This window comes from Rattus norvegicus, chromosome 10 (assembly GCF_021556685.1).
Source record: "Rattus norvegicus strain SHRSP/BbbUtx chromosome 10, alternate assembly SHRSP_T2T, whole genome shotgun sequence".
Lineage (NCBI taxonomy): Eukaryota > Metazoa > Chordata > Mammalia > Rodentia > Muridae > Rattus > Rattus norvegicus.
In genome coordinates, this window is record NC_141543.1 from 105,084,373 (window position 1) to 105,110,690 (window position 26,318).

General features: G+C 52.0%; 1 protein-coding gene across 5 annotated transcripts; it reads right to left on the reverse strand.

Moving 5' to 3' along the window:
• On the reverse strand, window positions 1–26,318 carry Cdc42ep4 (CDC42 effector protein 4). Of its 5 annotated transcripts, none has more exons than XM_087572507.1 (2): window positions 24,985–26,318; window positions 1–2,739 (listed from the first exon to the last, which is right to left on the reverse strand). In XM_087572507.1, exon 2 carries the CDS (start codon window positions 2,633–2,635, stop codon window positions 1,583–1,585), a length of 1,053 nt encoding a protein of 350 aa, XP_087428633.1. In that variant the 5' UTR covers window positions 2,636–2,739; window positions 24,985–26,318; the 3' UTR covers window positions 1–1,582.

Consider the following 26,318-nt stretch of genomic DNA (forward strand, 5'->3'; position numbering starts at 1 on the left):
TGCTAGGAGGAAATTTTAATATTTTCTTACTGCTTTATCAATGTCATGGAAAAAAATACAAAGTTTAGAGTCTAGAACCAACCAGGTAGATTTAGGAGAGGGGTGTGTGTGTGCTGCTGGCTAGAGACACAGCTCTGCAGTTCTGTCAGTGCCTACCTGCGTAGGAGCACCAGTCAGGAGCCCAGTGAGCATTTCAGGATCAGAAGGAGGCCTCTGGAAGCAGAGCAACCCATGGCTGGTCATCATCTGGCCAGACTCTGCTTGTAATTTAGCTTGCTCTCTCCCCAGATTCCCACTGGCTATGCTTGACCAGGGAGTGTGTCAGCCTGCTCCCAGCACAGAAAAGTAATGAGCTACCACCTCCCCAGGGCTCAGGTCCCAGCCTCTACCCTTGTTCTGGGTAGAGTTACAGGAGCCGAGCAAAACAGATTTCAGAAAAACAAAGAGCCAGGAACTGTGGTGCACACTTGTAACCCCAGCTCCTAGGGAAAGGGAGGCTTGCAGGAGCTTGAGGCTGGCTTGGGCTACAGAGTGAGACTGTACCTCAAAAAGCCAAAACCAAACAAACAAAAACCCACGTTCATTTCCCTGGAATCCAAATCAAATATGGTCCTGTTTTGTTTCGTGTTTTTGCTAAGCCTGGCCCTTAACCCAAGGAGAGGACACTAACGAGCCAAAGCACACATCACACTGGGATATAATGCATTATTTAAGCATCATATTCCAGAACTTTTCTCATTCAGCCATTAACAGCTATGGAGGTGGGGGGTTCAGGGACAAACACTGGGCAGGGCCTGTACACCCCAACTCAGGTCAGATAACAGTCACTCTGCCACCAAGACAGTCGCTCTTCTGGTGGGGGATTCTGACAGTGCTCTATTCAGGTTTAAACATAGCAACAAGGAACAAACACACCCACGGGCCGGCCAAGCTGGCCCCTTTCCTGTTTCTAGTGTTGCTGAGGGGGGTGGGGGGTCCTTCTTGAGACCACAAAAAGCTGGGAGCAGGGCGTTCCTTCTCTGCCCCATCCTGTCCTGGCCCCTGGGAAAGGCTGCATTTAGTGTAATAGTTGAAGTTGTCCCCCAGCTGTAGCTGAACCTCAAAGAGCACCAGGCTTCCAGTAAGGAGGCAAGGGTGGAGGAAGGAGGAGCCCGAATATGTGGGCACCCCTGCCTCCTGCTGCATTACCTCCCTGGTAGGCACCAGACACGAGGTGAACAAAAGGGAACCAAGTGTCCATGAGGCCACACCTGGGGCTCTGCCATTGCAGCAGGAACTCAAACTAACATCTGGCATCCATCTGAGGCCAGGCTGGAAGCAAGGGGCCCGGAAGAGAATGGATTCCTGCAGACTCGGCTCTGTCCCAAGCTGGTGCGGGAAGGACGGACAGGTCAGAGTCAGGCCGCCAGGCACCAGTACTCATGCTACTCCCTGGGCATCCCAATCCCTGAGGTCCAGGGTCCACTCCGATGAGGCTTAGCTGCACCTACAAGTAAGGTCAAAGGTCATAGTGAAGGCAGCAGCAGCAGGGAAAAGATGCAGCCCAGAGCTGTGGAAGCTACTTTCAACTTTCTGTCCAGCCTCAAACTCGGATCTCGTCTTCCTCTTCCTCATCCATGAAGGAGAATTCCTTGTCTGGCTGCCTTGGGGGAGCAGCCCCCACCCTGTCTGGGCCTCTGAAAGCTGGGCTGCGCTCCTCAAGGACGCCTGAGGTGTAGCTGGACAGGGAACTGCTGTCCCGTGTGGTATGGCTGCCCACGCTGCGTGCTGAGCTGGGGCTGGGGGCGACCGCTGCCCAACCGTCATCCTCCAGAGCGTGGTGGGGCAGCATGGAGGCATGGTCCCAGCTGGCCTTGCTTTCCTGCCTCCCTCGAGGAGATGCCTCCAGCATAGGGGGCCCCTGGACAATGCCACCGGGGCCTTCTTTGACACGGTAAATGCCGCCTTCCTCCTCTCCCTCCTCCTCCGAGCCCCACTGGTCCTTGTCCATGATGCTGAGGACATCTCCCAGCATGGAGGGCCCCAGGTCAATGTGGAAGGACAGGATCGACTCAGCATGCTTCAGGCCGTAGCTGACTTTGGGCATGACGGGTAGGTCCATCAGGTCCCCAAAGGCCTGCTCATCAAGGAGTGGGTCAGGTGAGTGGGGCCCTGTGGCCCCGTTCCGATGGGGACTCTTTGGGCTACCATCTCTAGTATCTGCCTTCTTCACAGGGCTGGATGATAAGCTCTTGGGTAACTTGCTGGAGTCCTTCTCAGTGGCTTCCTTCTCATTGAGCTGAGGCAGGGACATGGCATTCTTGACAAACAGTGATGAGTCCCGCAGGGAGCCTAGCATGTCTCTCTGCTCCCGGTCCCCTCTGGTCACAGACTGTGAACGTTTACTGCCCCGGAACTTCCGGGACAGGAGGCTGAGTTTGGACGATGTGGCCTGTTCATCCAAGGACTCGCCATCAGGTTCGCCCGTCTTGCTAGTGAGGAAGGAGGTGTCCCCAAAGGCATCCCCACCCCGGCCCACATGCATGGTGTGGCGGAAGTCACCCAGTGGGGCACTGATCATCTCCGCTGTGAGGTCCGCGCGTGAGCGTCGCTTTGAGTTCACAGAGCCGGACACCAGCTGTTTGAGAATGGGCATCTTGCTGGCTGTGGGGGGAGCTGGGCACTCCCAAGGCAACAGGCAGGTGTGGGGTCAGATCTCAAGTCCAGCAAGTGCAAAGGGTAGACAGGGCAATCAGAGGGCTGTAAGCAGAGAACAGGAGGCAAAGGGTTAATACAGACTGGTACCCATCAAAAGGTTAATAATATACCATTTAACCCCTGCTTTCCCATCCAAACTATTGGAAAAAATGATCAACAGTGAGTTCCTAACTTCACCATTTCTTCATCCACGTTGAGGAGATGAGGAAGAATATTTATAAGTTGAGCTACAGTTTGGTACCAGAGACATATTTTCTTTGAAACCTGAGAGGGAAATAATACCCCAGATCCCACCTCCCCTTCCCTGCCTAAGCTGGAATACTGTTGGAACAAACACCTTAATCCACAGTTACCTCCTAAAGGTACCGAAGCAAGTAGGCTCCAGGCAGCTGATCTGCAGGCAAGCTCCGAGAACTTCCTGTTGTCTAACCTGAATCCCTGTAGAGTTGGACACCTCAGCCTGAGTCAGAGAGAACGGAATGGGTAGGCCAAGCCCAAACGCTGTCCGTCACTTCTACACATGTGGGCAGCTGGTCAACCTGGCTCTCTGAATCAGAATTGGGCTGGACGCGTAGGGACCCACAGGACCAACTCAGCTCCCTGGCCTTCCAGCCCTTATGGGAGTGTCACATACGTGGAGACTCCTGCCTGGGACATCACTGTGAGGCCCCAAGCTCTGTGTATCACAGGCTTCATCTCCCGTGCTTTGGGAAGATGAAGTTGGGAAACCCCCTCCCGGTTTATTACTAGGGCTGGATGACTTTATCTTGGGATGTGCAGGACCCTGAGTGACTAACTAGAAATTCTTGCTTTCTTAGCTAAATAAACAAAGGCCACCACCCCACTCCAAAAAGGGTCTCTGACCTTAAGTCCACAAATGACACTCTCTTCCCTGCGAACCTCCCAGGACGGTCCCTGTTGATGTCCTCAATGTCACTATCAGCCAGCAACCCTTCCCTTGCTCTCCTGCCCCATTCTTGGGCTTGATACAAGGGTGTCCTCTTCTGACACCCCACCATCCGGTGCCACCAACATCCTCAGCCAGGACAATTTGGCCTCATAGCCAAGGAAAGCCTCATAGCCAAGGCTAGTCCTCCAGGCCACCTGCTTCTCACAGCATCTCCTGGCAGGCACCAGTCACATGGTTCTGTCCCCACCAGCTGGATGCCAATCATCCTGCCAGGCTATGGGCTTCCAGAGGGTTCTAACAGGTCTCGGTTCTAAATCCTGGCCAGCGCCATATGTCACACAGCTGGACTTCACTCATTTAAAGCATGGCCAGCCCTCATTCCCGAGTCCCTCAGTATCTCTCCCCGTCTGCCTTCACATCACCTCCTTTCAGCCCACAGCATAGCTTCTGGGCTCCTGGCTTGACTTCTCTATGACCTCTGACTCTTTCCCTACATTCTATAATTCCACATCAAACAGCCACCATCCAGTCTGATGACCACCCCCAAGCAATCATCACCCTGCTGGTCTCAGAGCAAACACCAAAGGGAGCCAGGAAGAACCCCAGGCCAAGTGTCGAGATTCTTTAGCCTAAAACATAAAAGGGTTGGGGAGATGGCTCCGTGGGTAAAATGTGTGCCACTCAGTGTGAGGACTGAGTCCCAGATCCCCAGAACCCATGTTAAAGCTAAATGAATCTGTTTCCCAGCAGTCCTACAGTGAGGCAGGAGGCAGAGAGAGAATCCTCAGAAGCTTGCAGGCTAGCCTGGCCTACACCACAGTTAACAAGAGACCCTGTCTGGAACAAGGTGGGAGGCAGTCCTTTAACCTCCAAACACAGACTGTGGTGTGACGTGTGCTTGTTTTGTTTGTTTTAAATGTCTGTTGTGTGGGTCTTTTGCCTACATGTACGTCTGTCACATGCATGCAGTGCCCATGGAGGCCAGAAGAGGGTGTTATATCTCCTGCAACTGGAGTTGCAGCTGTGAGCCACTATATAGGTCCTGGAAATCAAACTTGGGTCCTCTGGAAGAAAAGCCAGTGCTCTTAACCACTGGGCAATCCCTCCAGCCCCACCCCCTAGTTAGAAAGAAAAGAAAAACCAAAAAGAGGAAAAGAAAAAGGGAGGGAGGCCTGGTCTCTGTCATCACAATGTATCCTGGCAATCCCTCTGCCTTCCCTTTCCCTGCTGCCAGTGACGGGGGGGGGGGGGGGGGGGGGGGTGTGCGCGCAGCGCGGCTCAGAGCTCAGTGTTGGACTCGCGCACGTGATGCTAGATGGATACCAGGCTGCTCGTCCATCTTACGGAGAAGAGAGCACCATCACTCTTCAGGGATGACCCAGTCTCAGCTGGGTTCACATCCCAGTGAGCCATGCCAGCCCAGGGCAGGCACCTCTGAGGCTTTCTTCTGATTCTGTGTCCTTAACTAGAGCTCTGCTTGCTGCCCACCAACAATGGAGTACCCTCACTCCCCAGAGGAGGAAGGAACCTTCTGCAGTCTAAAAACAATCGTATTATTCTAGTGTGGCCTGAGGATGCTTGGACCAGTCAAAAATTATTTTTCAATTGGGGGTGGTGTTGGCTGAACATGCATAGCACCCCTGGTCCCTGCACCCCTGGGCCCTGCTGTTAGACACCAACAGCATCCATCCCTACATCCTCCATTCATGACATCCCAAATGGCTGGGCACTCATTCCCTACATTCTGTGGGAGGCGAACCTGAGAAGTGCTTTCCTAGGGTAAGATCACACGAAAACAGGAAACAGGAATGCGAGGAGGCCGAGGCCGGAGGGGCACGCAAGATCATACCAACTTGTGAAAAGGCTTCACAGTAAATCCAGGAAACCCCCTCAGGACCTCGGAAGTTTGCCCATACCGTAGTTTCCTATCTGAAGTGCTCAGTAGAAAGAAAAGGAAGGGGAACCACAGGCTCAGCAGCCCAGGATTCTCCAGCAATGTCCCCATAGCCACCCAGAGGGACTTACAGTTAGAAGGAAGGAGGAATCCATCGTCATCCCCTTAGCGACCCACACTCCCACACTACTTTGTCAGTAGGTATAAAAATGGGACAGTAGGGACACATAGTGACAATCACTGGCACTCCACATTCAGGCATGCCACCCTAGGCCAGACCTCGTGCCCCTCCCTCTCTGCCTCTTGAAAAACAGTGGCAGGTCTACACAATGCCATCCATTTCCTGGGATCTTGCTCCTGAGGCTGGGTACAGGCTGCATGGCTTAGCCATTTTCAATATCCAGCAAGAGAGCTTACATAGAGTCCCCAGTTCTCCCACCACCCATCAGGCTGGATGAGACCAGGCGCCTCAGAGTTTATGGACCTGTGACACAGAGTACACGACAGGCCGCGGGCAGGGCCAGTGAAGACTCAGCCAGTAAGTTGTTTGAAGCTGTTGGCTTCAAGAGCCCAAGCAACAGTGAGGCACCTAAGTTTCTGACGGACAAGGGTTTGGGACCGAGGAGATGGTCAGGGACATTAGAGGATGAGGGTCTTATATCTAGATGGAAGCTAGGCCTGCCAGGAGCTCGCTCGCATTGGAGGCCTCCAGCTCACTGCTGAAAGAGATCTGACCACATGGGCTGTGGCTTTGGGAGGAGTGTTGCTAAACACCGTGAGTCAGCCCTGGGGAAATGCCTAAAACAGGCTGCCTCATGAGGCCAGGTGGATATGCCACCCCAGAGGCCACATCCCACTTTCCCCTAAGGCACTGCCACCAACCCCCCCCCCCCCCCCCAGTCCAGACTCTGGACCTGTCACCACCCTCCCTGGCCCAGATGAACAGTGAACAATACCTTCCCGGATGGGCCAGCAGACTGACACACAGATCAGGCTGCATCAATGTATCCCAGTCCAAATGCCCAGGCAGTGGCCTGTCCTTGGCATCTCTGCCTGAGGCGGGAGCCAGAGCTATGCTCTTCTGAGATAGTCAGCCAGCCAGCCAGCCAGTCAGGCCTCTCGCTCATCCCAGTCAGTCCACAGAGTTATGCATGCCAAGGGCAACCACACCCAGTTAGTCCTTCCCTGGTTCTTCATCTTGAGACCAGCTCTAGGCAATGTGGCTAAGCAGAAGAGGGCACTGGATGCTGAACACATGGAAACTGCAGCTGCTAGCTCAGACTGCTTGTAAGTGGTTTCAGTTATCATTCATTCACTTAACTGTGTTATTGTAGGCCCCCATGTTATCCAGATTAGCCCAGCCAGCCCTCTGTGCTTGAAAGGGTTCTCTCTATACCCGAAGATTCAGCCAACCACAGTTAGAAAGCCTTCTACAGGGGTGGGGGTGGGGATTCTACAGCACAGATTCTCCTGTATGATTTATTGTAAGCAAGATAGCTCAGTTCTGTCTACCAACCATTCACACTGTGTTGTGTATACAAGGAACCCAGAGCCTACTTGAGGGACACAGGAAGACATGTGCAGGCTACACGCAAACCATGCAATTTTTAGACAAAGGACTCTGGGATAAACGTCTGGGATTCGGGTATCTGAAAAGGTCCCAGAAGCAGTCATCATGAATACTGAGGGATGACTGTACTCTTCCAGGTCGTGAAAATAGAACATTACCATTCCTAAGGCACAGCTGACAGCGAGTTGGCGGTGGGGGGGGGGAGTGGGGGTGTAAAGAGGCGATACTGGAGGAGGGTCCTCTGAGGAAGGGGCACTGTGAACCGAGCCCTGAGCAACCAGAAGGCAGCTGTGTCAAACCCTGGCTGACAGAAACCACAGACATTTCTGCGGTGGGAATGTGCTTTTATATTTTAGGGATAAAACAAAAATCCACATGGTCAGAGGACAGGCCAGGTAAGAGGTAGGTAGGGGTGTGTGTGTGTGTGTGTGTGTGTGTGTGTGTGTGTGTGTGTGTGTGTGTATTGGAATGTAAACCAACAACCCTGGAAAGTTCTTGGTGGCTGACCTGGAAGCCATGCGGGAGGGGGAAACAGAAATCCAGTCCAGATGCTTTTTTTCTGGAATCTGGGTCAAGGAGGAGGCAAGACATGAGTGTGCCTGGGGAGGACAGAGGGACACATCCTGGGAGTGTTTCAGAGTTGTGGTCAACAGGAGTTGAGGTGTCCCCAATGGCAGACCAAAGGGCAGCCTCCATGGGGACTCCAGGATCCTTTCCCAGAGTCATACCTACCTCTTTCCACAGGGCCAGCACTGTCCCTGCCCCTGGGCAGAACTTAACTTTGTCCAAGTGTCCAGGGCTAATACTTCACATCAGGACAGGAAAACCAGCCCGCCCCAGGCCACATCTCTCCCAGAGAAGCTAGCGCTCTGCCTTTTGACAGTAGAGAAAGATCTGGTATTTTCTGGAACACTCACTAGGCTTTGGGAAGCTTTAAAAGAGTTGTGGAGGGCTAGGGGCAGCTGAGGGACAGCAGAGCTATGCGGCTTTGACACACGGCTAGGAGTTCTCTGAGGGGATTAGAGGCAGGAAACTGTGGTATGTCTGAAGTCTGCTGTTTATACAAGGAACTTGGGATGTACTGGTTTAAGATCCTCTGCCTGCACACCCGCAATTCCAAGACATAAGAGCCGGAGCCAGAACCACGAGCGATCATCAAGACTCCCACTTCTCATCCCACGACAAATATCTCTAGAATACCTGGGTAGGGCAAGCAATCAGGTTTTCAGAGACGGGACTCAGCCCAGACCACAGGTTGAAGCCATGGTTAATTCTCCAGGTCAGTGTCTAAACCTCCAGTGTGGAGGTGCCACGCAAGAACATCCACCTCAAGTGTCCTCTGTGTGTGTGCGCGCACGACTCTTGCTTTGAGACAGTGTCTCACTATGTAGCCCTGACTTCTAGAACTCACTCTGTAGACCAGGCTGGCTTCAGACTCAGAGATCACCTGCCTCTCCTCTGCTAACCATGCCTGCACAGGGTTCCTATAGGCTATGTGCAAATTACCAACCATGCAGCCATTAATTTTTAGTTTTTGCCTTTTTTTAAAAAAAAAGATTTACTTATTACATGAATATGAGTGTACTGTTGCTGTCTTCAGACACCAGAAGAAGGCATCCGATCTCATTACAGATGGTTGTGAGCCACCATGTGGTTGCTGGGGATTGAACTCAGGACCTCTGGAAGAGCAGTCGGTGCTCTTAACCACTGAGCCATTTCTTTGGCAGTTTTTGTCTTTTAAGAAAACACAATTAATAGATGGCCAGCCTTCTAAACCTGTGATTCCCCATCTGTGGACTCAGTCAAAAGAAAAGATCTCAGAAACAGGCTAGGGAGAGAACTCAGTGGAACAGGTAAAGCATGTGCCGTCTACAAGGATCTGAGTTCGATCCCTGGCGCACACACGTCATGCGGAGATGGGCAAATCCTGGGGGCTCCCCTGGTCAGCCAGCTTAGTGAGAGATCCTATCTTCTCTCACTTAGGGTGGGGGCTGGAGTGATGGCTCAGGAGTTAAGAGCACTGGCTGCAGTTGATTTCTAGCACCCACATAGTGGCTTTGTCACTCTAGTCCCAGGGGATTCAGTCCCCTCTTCTGGCCTCTGCAGGCGCCAGGCGTGCATATGGTACATGTACAACTATGCACACAAAACACTCACACATAGAAAAGAAATACCTCTAACAATAACTTTTTTGAAAGTAGCATACAGGACTGGAAGAATAGTTCAGTTGGTAAAGCACCTTCGGCCCAACCTAGCAACCGGGGTCCAACCCCTGTAACCCTAGGAAACATGGGAGGAGAGGACCAACTTCACAGAGCTGTCTTCCCACCTCTACACACTCACCATGACAAGTGCATGCCCCCACCTCCACCCAGGCAACCACCATGTACAGCCGCTAATCATGTCAATCTCCAGTCTCTACACACATGCGCAGGCAGGCAAAACACCCCCTACACTATACACACAAATACTGAACACATACAACCCCAACCCCATCTTTATTCCCTGAAACATAATGCAACTATTTTCATAGCATCCACATCGCACTGGAACATGGGACTTTGGAGACAGTTTAAGGTGCCCACGGGGATATGCACACATTACGTTATGCTGTCTCATGTAAGGGTCTTGAGCATCTGTGGATTTTGGTGTCCCAAGGGGACCTGGAACCAATCCATTGTAGACACCAAAGGACAGCTGCGATGGCTCTGGTATGTCCTTCCCACATACCAGTGGATTGTCAGCCCATGGGTAGGAGTGGGTGTTGAAATGTGGCACCCTGGGGTCACTGAGATGATCCAACCCAGTGGCCTGGCTGAGGCTTTGGGGACTGGGGGAGCAGTGAGGGATAAGGAGAGGTGACTTGCCAAAGGCCATGGAGTCTGTGAGGGACCCAGGTGGTGCTAGAGCCCAGATCTCCTCTGCCAATTTCAAAGTTTTCCCCAAGTAACACTGCAATTGGATCACTGACGTCACATCTTGTCTCTTCTATCATCTTGCCTAACATAGGAGCCAGAAAAAAAGGTTAGGAGGAATAAAGGTGTGTGTGTGGGTGTGGGTGGGTGGGGTGTTGGGGTGAGGATGGACACATTTCACAAGCCACAGCACCTCATCCCAAGAACTAATTACATCCTAATGACCTCAGGACAGGGGTACCCACAACTGTGGGAGAGCTGAAGAGCTGAGGCAGGGGGACAGCGAGTTCAAGACCTGCCTAGGCTACAGAGTAATTCAGCCACCTCCACAACAGAGCTAGTGGAACTGTGTCAAAGGAGAAGTCCCAAATACTCAGTTATTCATCACCAAAGCCTTAACCACAACAGCTGGGAGAGAACCAGATCTTGGCAGTTAAGGGGAGGGCAGAGAAAATGAGGAAGCATGACGTCCGTGGACTGTCACAAAACCATGATGGGTGGGAGCCGGGTGGGGTGGAGAGTCTGTCCCAAGGCCATACAGTCACATGGGGAAAGGGGACACACAATGTCCATCCACTCACAGCTGTCTCAACACCACACAGATATGCATTCATTGAAAAGGACAGAGGGAAAGCAAGGAATGAGGCTGGGCTCAAGGGAGAAACTGGCTAAGGCTAGGTACGGGGGTCCCTGCCTTTAATCCCAGCACTTGCAGGCAGAGTAAGTGGCTCTGAGTTTGAGGCCAGCCTGGTCTACACAGTGATACATTGTCTTTAGAAAAAGGTTCCCTGGTGGAGGGGGGTGGGGGTAGGGCTTGCAGAGGTATGTGTATTCGAGTGTTCCTGTGTATGTGTATGTGTGTGTGTGTGTATGTGTGTGTACATGTATGTGTGTATATGTGTATGTGTGTATGTGTATGTGTTTATTCTGTGCACGTGTGCGTGGCTCACTAGCAGAGGACAACTGAAAGGGGTCAGTTCTCTTCCTCCCACCATGTGTGATCCAGGGGTGCAGCTTTCTGAGTTTGCTAGCAGGTGCCCCCATCCCCCCACCCTTGATAAACAAGGCTTCTAGGGACCAATCTCAGGTCCTCATCCTTCTGTTTTACAAACTGAACTATTTCCCCTGCTTCTCCTCCCCGAAAGGTCCCTTTAATGTGGTGAAGCTGCTGTTAATAATAATAATAATAAATCCCAAGGCATCAAAGGCTTAAGGAAAAGACTTTAATTTCAAAACAGCTTAAAACTCTCCAGTTGTCAGGGCTCAGCATGTACAAGGACAAGACATCAGCCAGGGCTAGTGGGGCTCTGCGAATCTGCAGGCTTTCCCCACTGACATCTGTCCTTCCTCCCTCTCACAGTTCACCCCCAAGAGCCATGTTTTATGCTAAGTGTCTGGGAGGTAAGAGTGGACAATCTACAGAATAGAGATCTGGATGCTGGAGAGATGGCTCAGCAGGTTAAGAGCAAGGAGGACCTGGGTTCAACTGCCAGCACCCATGTGGCCGTTCACATCTGAGATTTCAGTCCCAGGAGATCTAATGCTCTCTTCTGGGCTCTACGTCATGACTGTACTTTCATACCTGCACGCTAAACACCCATACGCATAAAATAAAAGCAAGATAAATCTGTGACTATAGACCCATAGTCCCATGCCAGATTAAATAGACTCATTCCCAGATCTGTATAGATTGACCCCCCCACCCCTCCCCCCACCCACACACAGAGAACACTAGCAGCTGCTTCCTGGTGCCCAAGCCTTCTTGGCCAAGCAGGTGACTCGTAACAACCACGCCCACACAGCAGAGACTGGCCTTCAGCCAGTGTCACTGGAGCTTTGAGCTGGAGGTCAGCCACCCACGGAACAGTGGGATCCAGTCAACAGACACTCCAGGTAGGTGAAAGCCTGGCTTTTGCTCCACCCGTAGTCCCAGCTTGGCCACCCCAATACTGTGAGCAAAGAGGGAAACCAGGAAAGGGCAGGGGTCACTCAAGGTGATTCCTTCAACTGACCATGCGCAGAAAAATTCTGGCTGCCAACTGTTCGCCTTTACTGGGTACTTCGTGTGTCTAGCACGGAGCTGGGAGAACAGACACGGGATCTTCTGTGCCACAGAGCAGCCATGCAGGAGGTTCTCATGATACATCGATTTCACAGGCAGGGGGTCCATTTGAGGCTTCAGCAGGTTAAATTTCCTCCCTCCCTCCCTCCCTCCCTCAATTTCTGAACTGACTGGAGCCCATCTCTGGCAAACTTTGGCACAGATATTTTTAGAGGGGCTTTAAGGAGGCTGTTACCCTAAAAATGATTGCGACCAGAATCCACATCACCAACTCCCTGATTAGAGGTTCGTCTTTAGGGACAGCTGAGCTGATGCTTCCCAGAGTCCCACAGAGAGTCCTGAGAAGGCAGTGGAAAGGACCCACGAGTATCCCCTGGGTACTTAGGAATGGGGTCAGCACAAGGCCTAGTTTCAAATCTTTCTCAAGGAAGCTCTGATCCACTGTTGAGTCTCAACCTTTCCAGATCCTAGGGAGAGAGATCAGAATCCTGACCCAAGATGGCTCTTTAATTCTTACATCTGGGTATTTACTGCACATTTCCCAGAGGCCAGCTAAGTCTGGCCAACACTGCCCAACGCCCAGGCAGGGCACATCCTACTTCCCAAAGATAAACATCCCTTCTTTGACCGCCTATTCCTGGAAGGGAAAGTGACTGAGGCTCCAGACATTACTTGGTGCTTTCCACAGCTGTGTTGGGAAGCATGTCACCTAGGAATCCCTGCTTTTGGGGATGGAGGTATGGGGGTGGGCTGGCAGGATGCTGGAGATGGATGGTAGTAAGTCAGCCAGGGTGGGACCAGAGTGAACCCAGCAAGGAAAAGAGCAGTCAGTCCTCCACACCACAACATCTGCACAATTCCCATTTTCTGCCACTTCCTTATGGGAGATGTGTGTGCAGTGTGTAAATAGTTACAATTGTTATATTTATTAGCTAGGAGGTGCAACAGTGCATATCTTTAATCCCAGCACTCAGGGAGGCAGAGGCAGGCAGATCTCAATCAGCCTGGTCTACAGAGTTCCAGGGCGGCCAGGGCTACACGGGAGAAAGCCTGTCTCAAAAAAGGTTTTATATTATTTGTTTATATGTACGTGTCTGTATGCAACTATGTGCAGGAGCCCGGACACTGAAGTTACAGGCAGTTTCAAGATACCTGATGGGGGTAATAGGAACTGAACTTGGGTTCACCACGAGACAAGCAAGGGCTTCTAACCCCTGGGTTATTAAATATTCCACACCTGATGTCCAGGACAATGGGCCATGGTTTCACGTGGCTGCTGAGATATTAAACACCTCATCCCGGAGCCTGGGGAGGCGGCTCAGTCAGCAAAGGACTCACTATGCAAGCATGAGGTCCTGAGTTCAGACTTGCTAGCACCTAGATAAATAGCCCAGCAGAGTAGCACATGGGTGTAATCCCAGGGCCAGGGAGTAAAGTTCCCTGTGTCAAATGGGTGAGCTCCAGGTTCAGGGAGACACACACCCTGTCTCAAAAGATAAAGCGAAGGACGGGAAAGATGGTGGAGGTAAGAGGACCTATGTTCAGTTTTCAGCAACCATATTAAGCAGCTCACCTCCCTGTTGTAATTCCAGCTCCAGGGGACTCAATGTCTCTGGCGTCCATGGGCACATGCACTATGCAGGTACACGTACACATGTACACACACACACACACACACACACACACAAAGTGTAAGGAAGCAAACCCCTTCTACGGCGCAGTACAGACTTTGAGATTTCCTCCTCATCACACAGACAGGATTTTGCATTGCAGATGGGGAATAAAGGCAGCCATTGTTCCTTCTGGGACCAAAGGCACCTCATGCGCTGGTAAATCACACGCCATGCCAAATGCCATCCCAACACCTCGAGTCTCCATTCAGCCAGTCTGTCACAAATGTTTTATTCTTTCATTAAGACTCTATAACCTCGGGGCTTGGGATTTAGCTCAGTGGTAGAGCGCTTGCCTAGGAAGCGCAAGGCCCTGGGTTCGGTCCCCAGCTCCGAAAAAAAAAAAAAAGAACCAAAAAAAAAAAAAAAAGACATCCTGTTGGGCTGGAGAGATGGCTCAGCGGTTAAGAGCGTCCGACCGCTCTTCCAGAGGTCATGAGTTCAATTCCCAGCAACCACATGGTGGCTCACAACCATCTGTAAAGAGATCCGATGCCCTCTTCTGGTGTATCTGAAGACAGCTACAGTGTACTTATATATAATAAAATAAATAAATCTTAAAAAAAAAAAAAGACTCTATAACCTCTTATTTTTCCGTAAATATGCCAGTTTGTAATCATTTCTGTAGCACTGGAGGCACTGGAGGGAAAAATCACTTCTGTTTCCCACTGCCATTCAGTTTGTTTGTTTTTTTTTCTGCCATTCAGTATTGAGGAGGCCCTGCCGTGTTACAGTCCCAGCAACACAAAGTGTCTAATCTTAGGCACCTGCCTGCCTCTCCCTGTGTCTGCCTCTCCGAGTGTGTGTGTGTGTGTGTGTGTGTGTGTGTGTGTGTGTGTGTGTGTGTGTGTACATGCATGCGTGCGCGCACCTGCACTCAGGGTGGGGTGGGGGAGTGTCAAGACAGTGTTTCTTTTCTCTGTGTAGCCCTGGCTGTCCTGGAACTCACTCTGCAGATCAGGCTGGCTTTGGACTCAGAGATCTCCTACCTCTGCCTCCCTAGTGCTGGGAATAAAGACGTGTACTGCTGCCACCACCTGGCTTCCGTTTCCTCTTTGAGACAGGGTCTTGCTACGTAGCCCTGACTGGCCTGGAACTCCTACAGACAGGGCTGGCCTCAAACTTTCATTTCACTCTTTTGCCTCTGCTCCCAACTGCTGATATGACAAAGGATGCGCGCCAGGCTTTCACTGAACTGAAAGTCCAAAATACAAACATCACCTCTCCTCCTGAACCTGTAGTGTGCGTTTCTTTGATTACTAAGTATGAGTGTTTTTAAAAAACGTATTATTGAGGGGCCGGAGAGATGGCTCAGTGGTTAAGAGCACTGACTGCTCTTCCAGAGGTCCTGAGTTCAATTCCCAGCAACCACATGGTGGCTCACAACCATGTGTAATGGGATCTGATGCCCTCTTCTGGTGTGTCTGAAGACAACATACTTACATAAAACAATAAATAAATCTTTTTTAAGAAACGTGTCATTGTCACGCATATCTACTCTCTTGGAAACCACTTGAAGCTTTTGCCCAGTCCTCTATTGGCAGGAGGGGTTTCCCGTTTTCCAATAGACTTGCTTGAGATCTTCAAATCCTAGTGCTAGTCTGCAAATATTTTGGCAAATTTGGCATATGCCTGTTTACATTATGGTGATTCACATTTTGCCAAGTGCCTCATTTGTATGTGGCCCAAGCTGCTTTCTGTCTCTGGCTTTTATCTCGCCAATCAAAGACTTCTAGTCCCCAAGTCTGGCAAACGTGGGCTGGGGGTGGGGGTGCGGGTGCTAAAACCATGGGAAAATGCAGGGCAAAGTGCTCACAGGAAAACAAAACAAAACCCCCAAAAGAAATACAGCAAAGTGCAGCTGTCTGTGCCCTCTACCGCTGAGTCACTGAAAGGGGGACAACAAAGGCCAGTAACATGTGACCCCAAGTACTCAGTGTGAGGCTGGAGGATCCCAGGTCAAGAAGTCTCGTTCATGTGGTAAATGCAAGGTAAACCTAGGCAATGCAGCCAAGAGCCTCTTTCAACATTAGGTGAGTGCTGGACCGCTCACCTAGCATGTGCTAGGCCCTAGATTTTGATCCCCAGTAATATAGACTGACAGACGGACACACAGACACAGACAGGAAATAGTATTATATAACACATAAATATAACATGGTAACACAATGGCTTGGTGGTTCGAGTCTGCAGTCTCAGCACAGGAGGACGTCTACACAGGAGGACTACGGCAGAATTGACTACACAGTAAGTTCTAGGCTAGCCTGAGCTACAGAGCAGGATGTTGCCTGTTAGTTCGTTTTTTTTTTTTTGTTTGTTTTTTTTTTTTTTTTTTTGATTCTTTTTTTCGGAGCTGGGGACCGAACCCAGGGCCTTGCGCTTCCTAGGTAAGCGCTCTACCACTGAGCTAAATCCCCAGCCCCTCGTTTGTTTTTTAAACCTGCTTGTGGCTGCAGATCTTCATGACTTAGTCACAGCTTGGTTCTGCATGGTGAGTTCCAGGCCAGCCAGAGTTAAAAAGTGAGATCTCATCTCAAACAACAACAATAAAAACACAATACAACAAAACAAAAAAACAGAAACAGGTCTGGAGAGATAAGAGCATGGGGGTCAGTTCCCAGCACCCACACTGTAGCTCACAGCCATCTGTAACCCCTGCTCTAAGGGGATCTGATGCCCTCTTCAGGCTACCTTAGGTACTGCACACACACAGTGCATATGTGTAGGCAAAACTAGGAAAAAAAAATATCAGCAACAAAGACCAATAATTTTCTTGAACTCTTCTAAGGACCAGCCTTGTAAAACGGGTGGAAAGCAACCAAAGATGCCTTTACTATGAACGCCTTCCTGATCCTGCACAGCTGTGGCTGGCTTTCTGTTCGCTGTTCTGCTTCTTCCTGAAGCAGACCTGGATTCCCACCAGGCAGAAGAGGGTTTGAGTATCCTGTGGTAAGAGCCCAAGTGTATTTCTTCCCCCTGAAGTCATCCTGGTTGTTCCGATCCATTTACTCGTCCATGTGTATCTCAGAATAGGGACATCATCCACTACTCATCCCAGCCCTCAGAAGGCTGAGGCAGGAGGATTCCAAGTTCCAGTCCAGTTTGGGCTAAAAACAAGAGCCTACCTCAAAAGACAAGAGAAGGGGAGAGAAGATCTTGTCCTGTGTTTCTGAATGGGACACTACAGCAGACATGAAGTACACTGGCTTGTGCCTGGCATCCACAGTGACATCCTAAACCTAGTTACCCATCTGGCTGCCACCAGCCAGGAGGGGCCACCAAGTGCTCAAGTTGTGGCTAGTATGACTTGGGAAACATTTTTTTCCCCTAATTCAAAGTATTTTAAATTTTAAACAGGGTGTTTGGTTCCTTTACAGGAAAACTTCAGCGGGTTGGGAAAGCCTGAGCGTGTGACTGTAAATTTTATGAAATCCAAACATTGATCAAATATTTATAAAGTTTGGCATCGAGACTGTAGTGCTATTAGTGTGAGACATATTCTTAAAGAATATAAAATACACCATAGGTGATTTCTGTACTTTTACTCATGTACTTATTTGAGATGGGGTCTTACTAGGTAGCTATGGCTGGCCTGGAACATACTATGTAGACCAGGTTGGCCTTGAACTCACCAGAGGTTAGCCTGCCTCGACCTCCCAAGTGCTAGGATTAAAGGTGCATACCTCTCCATTTTCGTCCACTTATCTTTAGTGTGTGGGTTTGTGTTGCATGTGTGTGTCTATGTGTGTGAGTGTGTGTGTTTGCGTGCACCTATGCATACGCACATGCGCACAGAGACCAGAAGAGGGAGTTAGATTCCCCTGGGGCTAATATTACAGCCACTGCCATGGGTGCTGGCAATCAACCCGAGTTCCTCTGAAAGAGCAGCAGGCACTGCTGAGCCTGTCCCAATCCCCTCCACTGACAAAGGTCAACACTTCTGTGGGAAAGGCAATATTTTGGGTGTACTGAGTTAATATAAAAATTCACCTTTAAAAAAAAAAAAGACTATTAGGAAAGTTAACGTTAAACTGCGCATTGGTGAGGCACACACACCAGCACCCGGCACTGTGAGCTGGAGGTCAGCCTGATCGACAGAGTAGGTTCCAGAGCTACACAAGAAACCCTGTCTCCGAAGCCCAAAACCAAACAGAAAGCTTATAGAAGAGCTAAAGTTATGTGCATGACTGGCCGTATATTCCTTTATCGGGGCAAGTGGGAATCAGAACTGGACCCGGAAGCCAGGCCTCACACGTGCTAAGCCTGTGTCCCAGCACTGAATCACCCTCAGCACCCAGCATTAAACTATTAACAGCACTGTCCTATGGCTACTGCTATCAACTGTCACCTTCTCCAGTGGAGTCACGGACAGCCTCCAGTATCTCCACTATACAGAGATTCCTGCCTCCGCCAGCGCTGGGAGCACTGGCATTATGGGTGAGTGCTACCACACCCCCACTCAAATTCGCAATCCTGAACAGTGTCTAAGAATATACAGTTCACTGCCTGAGCCGGGCTGACAAGTGGGGAAACACAATACGGCTGGGTAATCAATCCCATAGTTGAAGAAAGGGGGGAGTGCAGTTGACTTTGGAATCAGGAGTGGTCTGGAAAGACATCTCCCAAAGTTGGTCCTGGTAACTGGCATCTAGGACGAGAAGCTCCCTAGCCCCAGGGAGAGGGCCAGACTGGCGGTCCTCTCACCCGGCCACAGTCATAAGAAGTCTGAAGCAGAGCAGACACTCACTCCAGGTCCTAGATGCTGTGTTCTCGCTAAATGACTTTTTACTGAAGGTTGTCGTGCCGAGTGTCTGACAGTTTTTATCTTAGGTCCTTTTCCCAACAATACCAAATACCACGGATCAACACCGCAGTCTCCATGTTGAAGCTGGAGAGCCCAGGAGTCACCCAGGTCACACAGCTCCCAAGGACAGAGCTGAGAGAAGAATCTAGATAAGCTTGATTCAGAACTCTGAGTGTTCCCACTCCTGTGTAAAGAACATCAGGGTGGTAAGGGACTCATCACTCCTTGAAGGGACCAGACACGCACAGGAAGCCCACAGCTTCCATAGACCGTTTTCTTTTTAAAGATGTCCCCAAGACCGACGAGATGGCTCACCTCTGTAAAGGCCCTGGTCACAAAGCTTGACAGCCTGGGTTCAGCCTGCTGAACCACACGGTGGAAGGAGAGAAGGGAACACACCAAGGTGGTGTGTGTGTGTGTGTGTGTAAAAGAACTATTTTGAAATATCTCTGGGGGGATGGAGAGATGGCTCAGCGGTTAAGAGCACTGACTGCTCTTCCTGAGGTCCTGAGTTCAAATCCCAGCAACCACATGGTGGCTCACAACCATCTGTAATGAGATCTGATGCCCTCTTCTGTTGTGTCTGAAGGCAGCTACAGTGTACTCATACAATAAAATAAAATCTTAAAAAAAAAATATCTCTGAAGCTAGAGAGTGCAGCTAAGAGTATCCACTGCTCTTCTGCAGAGGATCAGAGCTCTGTTCCCAGCATGCACAGGGAGGCTCACAACTGTCTCTAACTCCAGTTCCAAGGAACCTGGCTCCAGCTGAAGGCAGTTCACACACATGGTGAACAGTCATACATGCAGGCTCACACCGATACACATATATAAAAATAAAGAAATATTTTTAAAGATCTCCCCAGTCTGGGTATTCCATTTTCTACCAGAGAATTGATTAATTCCAGGAAGCAGACGGTGGAGGGGGGGGGGGGAATGCATCCTTCTGGGAGCCATGAGAGCTGGGAATTACCTCAATCTCGGCTCAGTGTCCATCTCTAACCTTAGTCCAGAACCCTCTGACTTGAACCAGGGAAGGAAGCCAGCAGAAGGGTGAAGGAAAAGGTTTCCCTCACCCATGGCCTGCCTGCAAGGGAAGAGAAAGGAGCCGGGGCCTGGGAGAGACCGGAAACAACAATTGACTGACGCGAAGAACTAATGACCCAAGGACATCCGGGAGCTTCACTTGTTTACAGGGCCCTTCCTGGAACGTGGGCCTCCAGGAGTCGGCTGCCCAGCACCAGCCACCACAGGTGACTGGTGAGGGTGCCTAGCAGGACAGGCTTCTCAGGTCTGGAAGTGGCCCTGCTCCTGGTCGGCGGGGCTTCTGCTCCTGGTCTTGAATCAGAAGGAAGCGGATGCACTGGAAACCAGATCCATCCGTGAGGCCTGGCTTAGTTTCACTTTGCTTCTAGGAACCACTCCTTAGAGGAGAGGCAGACACAAGGGTACTCGGGGCTCCAGAGAAGATCCTTAAGCAGGATGACAGAGCTTCCATCCTGGCTTTGGAATAAAGGGGTTAAGAGCCAGAGTCCCCAGATCACAATCTGGCCCACCACATTGAGCTTGCTAGCTATCTCTGCCTCAGTTTCCCCATAGCTTTCAAAGCCGTCTACATTGATTGAGGTGAGGATGTAAGCTTACACACGCTTACACACACAGTCCTCTGCACAACACTGCAAGAGGTGGCACTGAACAAATATGAAGGTAGCCCTGAGATGTGCGCTCAGCTGGTTCGCCACATCTACAGAGCATGCGCAGTGAGTGGCACTCTGCTAATTTCAAACAGGATCCAAGGGCAACCTTGAATGTACCTTACCCCATAGACTCCAGGGCAGTGCATAATGCTGTCCCCTGAAGCCAAGGTACAGAGTCTGTGCTAGCTCGGCACAGCCACCCTGCAGTGGTGGCTGCTCATGAGGCAGCTCGGACTGGGGCTTTCTTCTCCTTCACCTTTGACCTTTAGTGATGAAGGATGGAGAGGGCCAGCTCTTCTCATACAGGACTTCAGCTCCTTCCTATCTCAGTTCAATAAGTATGGTGAGAAGCAATACTCTCACTCTTCCCCAGGATAAGGGTGAGGAAGAGACACAGCTGGGATGACCCTGGGTGCTACCTCAAAGGAGACAGGTGTGCCAGGCTCCTGGTGTGAAGGGCCTGCTCCTTTGTAACTCCCAGATCCGCTCGGGAGACTTCCACACTGGGTACCAGTGGCCTCTCTGCTCCTAAGCTCTCCCTCTCTACCACTGATAAAACTTTAAACTCCATGGACAGAGCAGGGGGGGCCTCCTCTCTGGCACTTCAGGGCCTGAACAACATTCTGAAGAAAGGGATTTTCGGGGTGTGCATGAGTGCGTGCATGCGTCCATGTACACGCCTGCAGAACAGAGGAAAAGATGGGGATGGGGTGAGGTGCTGACGTCAGATCTAGCTTCTTGACACATCTAGGAAGATGGAAACCTGGAGTCTCCAGGCCATTCAGCTACTGAATAAAGACAGGTGAAAGGAGAGCCCAGGGATGGCAGGGAGCTGGGGAGGCTTCAGTTGGTATTGCCTACCACCCTCAGAACCAAGGCAGGGCATGGCAACCCAAGCAGCTGTGACTGAACACCAAGACATACAAGGGTCTCTCGCCCTGCCTGGCTCTGGGATTAAGGGCAGAGGTATGCACACATGATACCCTCAAACTGTTCCCACCTCAGACCAAAAAGGGAGCACCTACTTCAGCTTGAAAAGGTCAGGTAGAGACCACCAGTCGCTAGAGGAGCTCCACGTGCCAGCAGTGCTCCCCATACCCCACCCCAAGCAGGAGTGGCGTGCTAGCAGCGTGTGGGGCACAGGGAAGGGCTCTAGTGCTCCTCAGCTGAAAGGAAGCCTGAGGCTCCAGGAGCCCACTTTAAGCTGGGGCTTCACCAGTATCAGGAGTAGGAATGTGGGTCACTAATGGCTGAACTTTCCCCACTAGGCAGGGCTACTTTTAGTCACACTCTCCTGTCCCTCCCTCAGTGACTGTCCCAGGCCCTGCTCAAGGATAGCTGAGTGTCCCAGAGGCACTTCAGAAGTATTAGCTGGAGTCAGCTGTCAAGGGACTTCTGCTAAACTATCACTTGAGGTGTGCCCTGGCTCTAGGACCTGGTCCTTTCCTCCAAGGCTGGGGAGAAGCTTCCAGTCCTTAGGTCAGAAGACCTAACCATAGCTCAGGTCCATGCTCAACTGCCAGGGTGAGATTGCTCAACCGCTCTCTCCACTCCCCAGCCTTATCGCTGGCATCAACCCAACTCCTCTGTTCTTCTGAGGGACAAATTCTCCCTCCCCCGTCAGGAGCAAGCGCCTAAGTGTCTGTGGGGCTGAGGCTGTGGGATGGTTGTCCTAAACAGAACAGCTGGAGCGGCTACTCCGAGGCTATCCAGGATGCTGGCTTGCAGACCCTCCTCCTCTGCCAATTCCATCCAAACTTCAAGGGAAGGGGGAGGCAGGGATAAAGGGAAAGAGGAAGAGAAGGAGACACCAACATCAAACACCATGCCTGCCTCAGCTGGGCACAGCCTGTCCCGGCCATAGAAATCATTTTGGGGGGCCGGAGGGAGTGTTCCTGAACCACAAGCAACCCAGGCTCTCCTGGAAAAGGCTCTGAAAAGAGGGTGTAGGATCCCTCAGGTCAGTAAGAGACCACCCCTGGGACCACTGCTTTATGGAGGAAAACCCTCCCTTTGCTTGAGACTTCCTGCTGGGAAGCTTGGATTGTCAGTTTCAAAAAGGCGGTTGGGCGCGCTATCGTTGGCGAGAGCGGGCACGTGTGAGCCACAAACTGAAGGGGGAGAGGAGGGTTCAGAAAAGGAGGGAGACTGAACCCCAGAATATGGAAGCAATGTTCAAAGGAACAGCATGAGCGTACAGACAGAGCATGGGCAGTCCAACCTCAAGTAAGCAAGAGCTCCCCTGTGAACCCTGAGCAGTTACCACAGGGGCCCAGACAACCCCAAATTGAGATTGTTTGGGAGCAGGCTCGCTTTAGCATCTAGCTCCTAGAAGCCTGTGCTAAGATCGATCACCGGGAGCCCTGAGAAGTTCCCCTCCTGTATCTCCCAAGGTTCCACACAGTGGGAAATAGTTGAGGGGCAAAGTCCCTGCTCGCAGAGGAGATAAACCGTATTAATCAGTAGTCACATACAAGCAGCTGATCAGAGCTGGTAGCACATGGTCCTCCCACACTCCGCACCGTAGCAGCTCCCCAGCATGGATAGGAGCTTCCAGGACTCAAGTGGATGCCCCATTATTGCCAACGGCCCTCGGGTTGCCCAGAGGCCTGGCTCTGCTCCAGCACAGCCCCCCCGCAACCCCCACCCGCAAGTTCTGGGAGAAACCCGTAGCTGAGTTTCCCCACGCTGTGGGCCCTGTTCTTTGTTCTTTAAAATTCACTCCATCCCCAGTGGTGGTCCCCTCCTCCAGCCTGGCCTCCGAAAGGGGCGGGAGAGCTGCAGCAGGCGTTGCGGGAAACCCAGACGGGGCAAAGAAGTTGCAAGGGAGAGGCCCCCTGCCAGGGGCCTCTCATTGTTTATGCTCCCCAGATCTTTGGTCCAGATGGTTGCTGGGGGTAAGGATGAAAAGTACCCCAACCGCTCCAGCGAGAATAGACAAGAGGTTTCAAAGTAAAGACACGCACAAGGGCTCTTTCCTCATTCAACTGCTCAACTACCTAGGCAAAAAAAAAATGGGAGCTGTCGGCCCAGGGAGGGACCTGGGAGCCGGTCAGATTGCAAGAGGTGAGACTGTTGGAGGGGGGAGAAGTTCCCAGCCAAGAAGAAAAGAGAAAGCATTGTATTTCCTTTTCATTCTCCCTGGAAGAAAAAGAAAACTTCCGAAGCCCAGGCAGCAGTATTTCATTGGGCAAACACAAGGAACCTGGTTTGAGTTAACAGAGAGGGAGCGCCCCTCCCCCCTCAGGCACACACGCAAGTCCTACGGTCTTCTCCCAGGAAGCTCAACCGCCATCCACCCCGACGGTCTGGGACACTCACCCACAGCAACCAGGAGACCCCAACGGGCAGAGGCAGCTCCAACAGGCGACGCCACAGACACAGAAGGGCAGATCTGTTCCTCCGGCTGGGGGCGCTCCAGGAATGGGGAGGAGCCAGAGACCAGGATCTCAGCTTCAACGTCCCAAGCGAGCGGTTAAATCATTAACCAACCGCTACCTACTCGCCCCTGAACAAGCCTCGAGCACCACGCTCCGGGCGTACCGGGCGCGGGCGCAGGTCGCCCAGCGTAAAGCCTCGTACCAGGTTTCAAAGGGACAGCCAGCTCGGCCCAGCCCCACCCCGGCCGACAAGAGCCTGCGCCTCTTGCGGCCTTGGCCTCCAAGTCTTCCGAGGGAGGCGGGCGGGGCGGGAGAGGGAAGGGCTCGGGCGGGCGGGGAGTATTTGCTCGTTAGGCGATTGCCTTCCAGCCGGCTCCTGCCCTCCTTTCTCCCGGGCCGGGCGACACCGGGTGGCGCGCGCCTACTGCAGTGTGTGTACGAGCGGGAGAGCACGCGTACACCCCTTTGCCACTACAGACGAACTCAGCTGTTGTTCACGGAGAAGTCTGTGCGCACACGCCCCCCTCGGGGCGACCGCCGAGACGATTGTGTGCCTGCCCACGGCAACACACCCCATTCCTGCGCGAGGGGGTGGACCTTTAAAACCTGCCCACTCACCCCACCCCGAGCAGCTCTCGTGGCCAGATCCGGGAGTCCTGGCGACGCTGAGCCCTGTTGTTACCCCCTCCTCCGCAAACGATTTTCTGGGACACGGTATGTGGCTCTGGGTCTGGTCCCAGTCTACCTACGCTGGGTCCAGAGAGGTGTATGTGTGTGTGCGCCCTGCTCTAGGGTCCTCGTCCTCCCGATCCCCGGTTATTCTACCTTCTCCACGTCACCAGGGGTCTCGAGCCTACCCAGGCTTTCAGGGCCACAAACGGATGCTCATCGCCTACCTCGGCCCCCAGCTCCCCGAGCACGGACCAGGTGCGGCTGTGTGCTCCCCTCAGTGTGCTTGGCGCCTCGGCAAGGCTGGCGACCCATGGCAGCGCCGGCGTTTGTTTCCTCTGGCTCCCGGGGCTCCGAGTGTGCTAGAAGCTGGGACACTCCCCTCCCAGGCTCCTCCCAGCCCTCCCTCCCACACCCCTCCGCGCTGATGTCACTTCGCCGCCGCAGCCAATGGCTGTCACGGAACTCAGTCCGGCTGCTCGGCCTCCCAGGTTCAAATCTAAAAGCCCCTACAAGCTCTTGTGAAGGTGGACAGAGCAGGTCTCGTTTCTAGGAGTTGCGCCCCCACGGCTCCCAGTGCTCTACCGCGGAACCCGACCCAGGGTCCCTAGAAACAGGAGCGCATCTCCTCCCCAGGGCCCAAGGGGAAGCTCTCTCTAGGCTCTTCAGTTTTGAACAATGGTAAGAAAACAACTTCCTCCAGGATCAGTTACTCACTTCTGGACCAGGGACTCTGGGGGCACGAGCAGGAGCTTGGGCTCCGTGGATTCCGTTCTCGTCTGGAGCGCGGGAGAAGCAGGTCCTCCGGAGTCCATACCCGGACTGGACAGTGGAGAGGCTTTTCAGCAAGGTGACCTGGCTTTGATCGCTCTGTCTGGTGACCACCGCCCCAGGAGACCTCCTGGAATTAACTCCCGTGTTCTTAGGCCGGATACTTGCAACTATTGCGGAGCTCTCTTTGTGAAGGAAGCCCCAGCTATGAATGACCATTAAAAGAAATAAAAGCCGGCGGTGAAATAGTCAAGAGGAAACGGAGCCAGGCCGAAGTGAAAGTTCCCTAAGTACTTAAAGGAAGCGGGCGTGGAGTTGGTGGCGTGGAGTTGGTGTAGGCCGCGGCCCCAGCCTCCTTTCCTCAGCGTTGCCTCGCGGTCTCTCAGCTCCTTTACTGTCCTCTGGAAAACCTGTCTCTCAGGATCTCACCTCCCCGCAACCCCGGTCTATCCACAAAGACAACTGTCCATGCTTTGTGAAAATCAAATCTAAAAGTTTAGTGCCTAGTCTAGGGGTCTAGCTCTCGCTGCAGAGCACGAGGCTAGCTCACACTGCGTTCAAGTCCAGCACCACCAACAACCAAAAGAGATGTCAAATTAGTGAAACTAAAAAACGGGGTCCACAGCAACTTGGGACGGAGATATCCCTGGGGTTCTGACCCTGATTGGGTTACCACAGGGAACCTATACCACCTCCCCTTAGTCTGACCGGCCTTGTGTGGGTCCCTGACCCAACTTCACCTGGAGGTTGTCAAGAGGAAGGAGAAACCTGGTTCAGAATAGAGAGCAGTGTTAGAGTCAGGGCTGTGGGTCAGAGGTGGCTATAACAGGGTGCTAGGACAAACCAGTTGGAGAGACTTGGGTTGCTTCCGGCTTAAACCTTCAACTCTACCCCTCTCTGGCCCACAAGCCTTCACATCTCTAAAATGGGTACAGCACCTGTTGTCATTCCTTCTAGGCTCCGCAGTTACAACAGCCAGATGTGCCTCACTCACTATAAAAGTAGTCGTCACTTCTCGTTCTTCCTCCCTCCCTTCCCTCTCTCTCCCTTCTCTCTCTCTCTGTCCCTTCTCTCCCCATTCCCCTCCCCTTCTTTCCCCACGTGTTCATGGCTGGCCTCTACTCCTTTACTTTCTCCCTCTCCCTCTCTGCCTTTCTCTGTCTCTACTCCCTCAACCTTGTTTCCTCACGCCCTAAATAAACTCTACACTAGACTGTGGCTAGTACCCTAGAGGGAAGGATGCCCCATAATGGGCCCGCAGAGGCATCCCTACCCCGCCC

Coding starts and splice junctions, on each gene's coding strand:
- Cdc42ep4 (XM_087572507.1), bottom strand. CDS start 2,635: ATGCCCATTCTCAAACAGCTGGTGTCCGGCTCTGTGAACTCAAAGCGA.